At 39.4% G+C, this 8537-nt stretch overlaps 1 protein-coding gene across 1 annotated transcript; it reads right to left on the bottom strand.

Annotated features, from left to right (window-relative positions):
* Window positions 1–2569: 2569 nt before the first annotated feature.
* LOC132777653 (vomeronasal type-2 receptor 26-like) lies at window positions 2570–8035 on the bottom strand. The gene is made up of 4 exons (XM_060780055.2): window positions 7262–8035; window positions 5380–5607; window positions 4037–4163; window positions 2570–3471 (listed from the first exon to the last, which is right to left on the bottom strand). The coding sequence occupies exons 1-4, from the start codon at window positions 8033–8035 to the stop codon at window positions 2570–2572; spliced, it is 2031 nt and encodes a 676-aa protein (XP_060636038.2).
* Between the last annotated feature and the right edge of the window lie 502 nt (window positions 8036–8537).

Below are 8537 nucleotides of genomic sequence, written 5' to 3'. Positions count from 1 at the left end.
AAATTGGCTGGCCACATTCAACATGCTTTTTCACTAAATCCAGTCAATTTAAAGGATATAACTATACATATGAACATATGTACTAGCAAAACAGTTCATTATGAACTTGTCATGAGATAGCCAAAATTTAGATATGAATGTAAGTGCAAATAATAATAATAATAATAATAATAATAATAATAATTGCAAAGACTCTGGCATAAACTAGTACAGGTGGTTGCAGTGGTGATCAGCACACTGGGTGCCATGCCAAAAGATCTCAGCCGGCATTTGGAAACAATAAACATTGACAAAATCATGATCTGTCAACTCAAAAGGCCACCTTACTTGGATCTGCAAGCATCATTCAAAAATACATCACACAGTCCTAGACGTTTGGGAAGTGTTTCACTTGTGAGTTTGTGATACGAAATCCAGCAAATATATCTCACTTGCTGTGTCATACTGTGTTTTGTGTCAGTAAAATAATAAGTGTAAGAATTATGATCCCAAGTATACTGAAGGTAACAATCTTCATCAACCGAATGGATATTAGAGTAGGAAACCCTACTAAATATCCACATTGTAATGAAGTATATACCTCACCCTTCTTTTTTCAATCCTGGACTCCAACATGGCAGGCTTATGAAAGCTTCACAGAATCTTTCAATCTTTCAAGAAAGAATAATATTTCACTTATATGCTGTGATCTATATAAATTCAAGTAATGTGTTATCTTTTAATCCATGTTATGCACCCACCCTGTGACCACACTATTCAGACACACATTTGTGTTTTTATGAATGTTTCCCACAGCAAGACGTGACAAAATGATATTTCAGCTTGAATTTGTTCTCATTTCAGAAGCAGTTACAGGTAATTTGGTTATTCTTTCCTATAGGGCCAAAGGATGTTGTTTCCCATCTATTATTATCCAGTTAAATTGATAATCTCCTGTTCTTTCCAGATGTCTAATCACAAGTTCAGCCACTACTACAGGTGTCTGATGAGGGCATAAAGAGACCTGGAGATTTCCTTCAACTCTCTTGCAAAGCCTCTGGGTTTGCTCTCAGCAGCGATTACATGAGTTGGGTGAGGCAGTCTTCTGGAAAAGGGCAGGAACGGATTGCAAGAATAGATACTGATAGAGGGTGAGCAGTTGTATGATGGCACAGTGAAAGGCTGCTTCCCTATTTCCAGGAATAACCCCTTTAAAATGCTCTATCTGCAAATGAACAGCCTGAAACCTGAAAATACTGCACAAGTGTATTACTGTGCAAGAACCACAGTGAAAGGAAATGAATCTGGACCAAGACAAAAAAAACCCTTCATAATCACACTAGAGAAAAAATCCACCAATTTCTGCCTCCTGCACAATTCTGGGGTTTGTAATTTAGTGAGGCTGTTAAAGGCTCCTCCCTAAACTACAAACCCCAGAATTCTGCAGGAGGCAAAAACTGGATTTTAAGTGGATTTTTTTCTCTAGTGCGATGAGGCCCTCAGAGCCCCATCACACTAGAGTAAAAATCTTTGAGTGTTGTAGAATGGTGGAGATATTGTTGTAGATATTTTCTATCCACATCTCAGAAATTTGTTTTATCTCATGTTATGGATGAAAATTAGAGAAGCTACCCATCTTTGCAAATGAAGGTGTTAGATCGCTTAAGTAGGAATATAATACCATAAATATCAATATCATTTGATATCATATCGTACAATAATATATTTAAACATGCTAAGCTCCATTAACAACTTACTCACATGCTTGGTGGCAACTATGAAACCTGCCGGGCATGGATTAATCCCAATGGCAAAACCTTCGGGAAGCCATTGCTTCGCATCACGGTGTAGCGCTGCCCCACTCTACAATCACAATGGGGGAAGGGATGTATGTGTGCCATGCGCATGGCTTCCCCCAATGGAGGCAGCCTTGATTTGGCAATACAGGAGGTTACTAGAGTTTAAGACTCTGCACATTGCACTTGCCCAGAAATCCAATATACCACCTGTCACACCCAGCACTTTTTAATCTGTACCCATCACTGGCCCGGCCCTGGTTTTACTGCGTAATGGTATAATGTTTTGTTATTGCTTTATGTTTTTAATTTGCTTTGAATTGTATTGTTGTTGTTATGTTGTTGTTGTGTTGAGGCCTTGGCCTTTGTAAGCCACATCGAGTCCTTTGGGAGATGCTAGCGGGGTACAAATAAAGTTTAATAATAATAATAATCCATAAGGGGAAGCCACATACAACTCACTTCCCCCAAAGTGATGTCATAGCGGGGCAGTGAGACACGGCGACGGGGCATGGGAAGCAATGACTTTCCTAAAGCCTTGCCATTCAGCTTAATGCACACCAGCGGCTTTTGTAGTTACTGCCGAGCATGTGAAGAGGTCCTTAGTTTGGTGAGATCCAACTCAGAAAATGCAAATAGCAGTACATCCAAAATGACACACTGGATTAGGAGACAATGGGCTGTTGATCAACTATCATCATACAACAGCAGATTTCGTTCTTTGGTTTGCCATCACATGAATTTAGGACATATAGATTGTGGATATTACATATTACGAGACAGGGTCAGATGCTTCAGTTCTTTCTCTTTATTAGATGGTCCTTGTTGTTTAACTCTGGTCTCAACAGAATAACATAGCATTTTGGGAAAAAGATGCATGCCAGTAGTCCAGCACTTGAGGCTAAGATAGAGAAGATCTCCACGGCTACGATGTATTTCCCTTTAGTGCTCAGATAAGTAGGGACGAAAGACACCCACACACTGCAAAAGATCAACATACTAAAGGTGATAAACTTGGCTTCATTAAAACTATCAGGCAGTTTCCTAGCAAGGAAAGCTACTGTGAAACTGATGAAGGAAAGTAGTCCCATATAACCTAGGACAAGGTAAAACATGATGAAGGAACCTTCATTGCATTCCACAACTATTAGCCCGGTTAGTGAATGCATGTCCAAATCTGGGAATGGAGGAGAACTCCCTAGCCAGACTGCACAAATAACAACTTGTATCGAAGTGCAAAAAAAGACAATGGAATTAGCTAGCCTCTTCCCTACCCATTTTCTCATGTTTGAACCTGGTTTTGTAGCCATGAAAGCTACAACCACAGTGATAGTTTTGGCTAATACGCAAGAAACTGCCACTGAAAAGATGATGCCAAATGCCACTTGCCTCAAAAAGCAACTCACTTTGCCAGGTCGACCAAGGAATAAGAAAGAAGAGAGGAAGCAGAGAAGAAGGGAAATGAGGAGAATGTAGGAGAGGTCCCGGTTGTTCGCTTTCACTATTGGAGTATCTTGGTGCTTAATAAAAATTGCTAGCACCAAAGCGGTGATCAAGAAAAATAAAAAAGCAACCGAAGCAGCACTAATCCCTAAGGGGTCATCATAAGACAGAAAGGAAATGTCTTTGGGAACGCATCTGTTTTTGCTTTTGCTTGGATACTGATCTTCTGGACATGCAAAGCATTCATTCATATCTGTGGAGGGAAATAAAAGAATTAATGCTTTCACATGACCATTTTATATGCAAAATTGACATGATTTTAAAAGAACATGTATAATTGGGGTGTGGTAGTTTATAATGTTTTAATGGTTTTTAACTGGCATTTTTTAAAATACTGTTTATATATAATCCTGTTTTAATGTTTGCATATTGGTATGTTTTAAATTCCACAACTGCCCATTCCTGAGCTGTAAATCCTCATTCTTACCTAACCCTATTGAATGGAAAAATTATTTATTTATTTAAAGCATTTATATTTTGCCCTTCTCATCCCGTAAGGGACTCAGGGCAGATCACAATGTGCGTATACATGGCAAACATTTAATACCATAGACACACAACATATATAGACAGAGACACAGAGGCTATTTAACTTTCCAGCTTCATGAGGGTATGCTTTTTGAATTCCAGCCACTGGGGGAGCTGTCGCTTCACCATCCACTTGTGACACCGATGGAGTACTTCCTCATTCTTTTGCAAGCTGGAGACTTCCTGGCTGACTCTGTATGTCTGGACATTAGACAGCTTTTGTCACTTACTTGTTTCATTGGAAATCTTCCCTTCTGGGCATGGGATACAACTGAAGCAACAAAATTTCTTCCCTTCCTCCTTGGTCTTTAGATTACCTGGCTGGCAGGCAAGGCTGCATGTAGAAAGGGGAAGCACCTGCCCATAAAAATGAAGAAATGTTGTGGGGAGAGAAAAAGAGTTTTGATATAAGTTCACTGATTACATTGATGACTTTGTTGTACAGAGTTGTTGAGCAAGCATAGAAGCAGGACCATCTTCTTTGGGGATGGTCCCTGTCATACAACCTGCAATGAAGCCATCAAAACAAATCACAGGATGGCCTTTGAAATCATAATACAAAAAGGAAATGCACAACAATATCACAAAACACCTTAGATTTTTGGAGTTCCAAGACAGACCCTTAATGCCTTTAAAAGTCTTAAAATCATTTACACTTTACAAGCCAGGTTTGATTTTCAGAAAATACCAATTCCCAGAAATCTTTTAACAGGAACTTATGTCCCTAGAGGAGAACAATCACATAGGCAGTATTCATCTAAAACAGTGGTTCCCAACTTTTTTTTTTACCAGGGACCACATGAGCAGGGACCACTTTGACCAGGGACTACTTCACCAGAGACCACTTTGACCAGGGATAACTCTCTAACATTAGTACAAACAGGTGTATGTGGGGGGCAGAAGTGATTTTCCTTCTCCCCCCTCCCCCTTCTCCTGACATGTAACTCCTAAGCACCAGGAGAGGGACAGCAGCAAGGAAATGCAGGATTTTTTGCAGGGAGGGTGAGGGGATTGGTGTTCTTGCGGTTTTCTGGGCTGATTCAGACCAGAAAAATGTGGGATGGCTATCTGGACTGCCCTCTCAAAAATCCAGAACTTCTGAAAAACAGTCCAGACAGTGGACATAGTGGGTTTGACCCGCACCTTTCAAGAAGGTGCACATCAAACCCACTATCAAATTAATTCAGGATATAGCAGAGTCATTTGGACACACACACAAACACATGGGAGATTGTGCACTTTCCAAACTGTGTTCATCCACCCTCAGTGAATTTGAAGATGTTAGCCTGCATTACTCATGTGATTTCTTCCAACTGTATGATTCTATAGTATTTTCTAAACATGCAGCAAAGGAAATGCTCAAGCACAAGATCACCTAGACACCTTCTACACGGCTGTGTAAAATCCAGACTATCTGCTTTTAACTGAATTATATTGCAGTGCAGACTCAGATAATCTTGTACACAGTATATAATGTGTATTGTCTGCCTTGATATTCTGGACTATATGGCAGTGTAGAAGGGCCCCTGGGCTGCTAAATAAGTGCCCTCCAAAAATCCCAAATAATCCACACCTGGTTAAACCTTGCACGCCATTCCATCATATTCTCATTAGTGATCAATTGTTTTCCATCATGATCATCAGGATTCAACATTCCAATTTTTGTTTTAAGGAAAGAATTATTTGGAAATATGACTAGGTTCATTATATCAAATCCAGAAATCAGTTCTCCGTGATCATTGAATGATATGGTTTCTCCAGCTGAGTTGTTTAAAAAAGTGGCTTGAAGAAAGGAGTGGAGCTGTGAGCAAAGAAGAGACAGATTTGAGGATCTTTTCAAAAGTTATTTCATTCTATTTCACTTGTATGGATTCAATCAGAAAGCTGGTCCGAAAGTATGGTTCCCTCATTCCCTATAGTGTTTTGATCATTTCATTTGTTGTTTCACTGATCATAGAATCATAGAATCAAAGAGTTGGAAGAGACCTCATGGGCCATCCAGTCCAACCCCATTCTGCCAAGAAGCAGGAATATTGCATTCAAAAAGATGAATTTTTACTTCTCCAAAATAAAACAGAGCATAGGAGAGTGGCCTCCTCCTTCCTTGTTTTGAGTATGGATTTTTAAAATATATATTTATTGACTTTCTTAGTTTTAAATGGACTATTATTTGTTGTTTAATTTCTGGTGATCAAATAATTGCTCTAAAGCCATTGTCCTGTGAGTTGTAAAATATTCATTATGAATCCAGGATTTAATCCAGAAGTGTGAATTAATAGTCCTTGGCTTTACTTCCTGACAGTAAGAGCTATTCCACATTAGAATACACGGCTGTCTCAGAGTGTGATGGAGAATTGACGCATAGCAGAATGGGGCTGGACTGGATGGTCTTGGGGTCTATTGCTGCTCTATTATTCTATGATTCTATGAATGGTACACTGTTATTCCAGATCTTCAAAACCTTTGTGCTCATGCCTTCATTCAGAGGAGGGTGACCAATCATGAATCCCTATCAGGAGCAGCTCAGAGAGCTAAGCATTAGACGTGTGTTTTTGGGGAAAACCTTGTCCTGTTTTGTCTCCTGGCTTTCATTGAGGGCCCAGATCTGTTTTTTGAAAGCCTCCTGAAATTGGGAGAGTTTCAGGGCCCAAAAATCAGACCATTATGGGGGAGGGGGGCTACCCACTCACTGGCTCCCCTTCCCAGCGTGTGTTCTTCTTACCTGGCACCTGCTGTTCTACTCTTTATATAAGAGATGCTCAGTTATAGGCATGGCAGGTGCATGTGCTTTCCAGGCCTTCCTGTATGCCCCGCTAAACATGCACTCTCCTTGGAAAGAGTGAGTGTGTGGCAGGGCATGCAACTTTCTCCTGGAAAGTTTCCCAAAATGATACATTGTCTTGTGCAGTGACATATACCATATTCAAGGGTCACTCTTTACTATATTTGAGCAAATGCTGAAAAGCTATTGCATAAGAAAAGCATAATATTCAATTTTTTTTGGCAATTAGATAGTTTTACTACCAACTGCTGCTCTTTAATGGAGGGTTTTAGCATTACGAATGAATACTGTACTTATTGAAGCTCCTACTATTATGATTACTACTAGTAATATTACTGCACTTCATATGCTGAGGCAAATAATAATAATAATAATAATAATAATAGCAACTATTACTACAATAACTACTATCACATCATTGTAGCACCTTTTAAAGCTAACTGAAGACATCATCACACTAGAGAATGAATCCACTTTAAATCCAATTTCTGCCTCCTGCAGAATTCTGGGGTTTATAGTTTAGTGAGGCTGTTAAAAGCTCCTCCCTAAACTACAAATCCCAGAATTCTGTAGGAGGCAGCAATCAGATTTAAAGTGGATTCATTCTCTAGTGTGATGAAGTAGTGGGAAGTTGTTTAGATATCTGTCAAAATGAACACGATGGGAACATTACCTGCCAAGCCTGAAGATCTTGACATTCAACTCTTCTATTTCTGAATTTGTTTCTACATACTTCCATGGCATGGAGAGCATACGCCACAGCATACACAGCATTGTAGATGCTGTAGCTGTGACCAGATATGCTCATTTCAAAAACTGAGCTTGGAACCAGCTCCAGTTTCTCCTCCCATGTACATTTTCTGTCAGTCACCTTTGGCTTCTGAGGATTTGGAACAGTACAGTCAAAAACTTGTTCCCAGAAGTCTTTAAGAAAGTCACCACCTCCTATATGGTTAGGTCTTACATTCTGAAGATATGCTTGGAAACCCTGAGGTTCCTTTGCATGAATTGCAAAGGCTATAGTATCTCTGAACATTTGAAAGTCCAACAGCCTTGTAACCCCTGTTACAATAAACTCAATCTGGGCTGTCATAATCCACAGCTTTCCAAGATATAAGTCTCCAATCTCATCAGTAAGTATTGCATAATAGAATGAGATCATCCACATTATCATCATAGCATCACCATGCATAAGAAACACTCTGGCATTACTATCTATAACTGTTTCCAAAAACGTTTCATCATGCGGGTCAGTTAAACGGCCATGTGTTGGCAATCTTTGTGTGAAGGCTGAGCAAATTGCATTCTGGGAAAACAAAGTCTCCATGACCTGCAAAAATTTATCTCCACTTTCATCATCTACAACTACAAGCCCGATCCATGTCCATCCAAAGTGATGAAGTAAATGGATAATCCCCATGTACTGATGGGATTCATTTGGGACCATGCGGTAGAAGGAAGAAACTTGCCTTGGCTCACTCTCTTTGGATGCAAATGAACCATAGGTAATCTAAAAGACAATGCACAATGATTTTAGTTAAAGGAATCATTAAGCAAAGTGAAATTATTATTTTTAATTGAAACTGAGAGACTTCTGGAAGAACTGTGGTTTAGACAGCTTTGTGGCTTCCACACCGTCATATAACCCAGAATATCAAGGCAGAAAAACCCACAATAATTTATTTAAAGCATTTATACCCCATCCTTCTCAATCTCCAAGGAGGGACTCAGAACGGCTTCCAAACAGGCAAAAATTCAATGCCAAACATGATATATAATCATTAGGCTTGGGCGGTTTCGTTCGTTAATTTCATAATTGGTTATTAATTCGTATTTAAATTAGCTTACGATCCAATATTGAGCCATGCAGGACTACTGTGAGGAGTAATTAAAAATCAAAACAATTTTTCCAATTTATTTCGTATTGTTTCGTAATTGTTTCGTAATTG

Source organism: Anolis sagrei, chromosome 6 (assembly GCF_037176765.1).
Source record: "Anolis sagrei isolate rAnoSag1 chromosome 6, rAnoSag1.mat, whole genome shotgun sequence".
In the NCBI taxonomy this organism is placed as follows: domain Eukaryota; kingdom Metazoa; phylum Chordata; class Lepidosauria; order Squamata; family Dactyloidae; genus Anolis; species Anolis sagrei.
This window is presented reverse-complemented; position numbering and strand designations above follow the sequence as displayed.

Coding starts and splice junctions, on each gene's coding strand:
- LOC132777653 (XM_060780055.2), bottom strand. CDS start 8,035: ATGGTCCCAAATGAATCCCATCAGTACATGGGGATTATCCATTTACTT. Junction 4,164..5,379: donor GGCGTGCAAGGTTTAACCAG/GTGTGGATTATT, acceptor TTTTATGGGCAG/GTGCTTCCCCTTTCTACATG. Junction 3,472..4,036: donor GAAGATTTCCAATGAAACAA/GTAAGTGACAAA, acceptor TTCCCTCCACAG/ATATGAATGAATGCTTTGCA.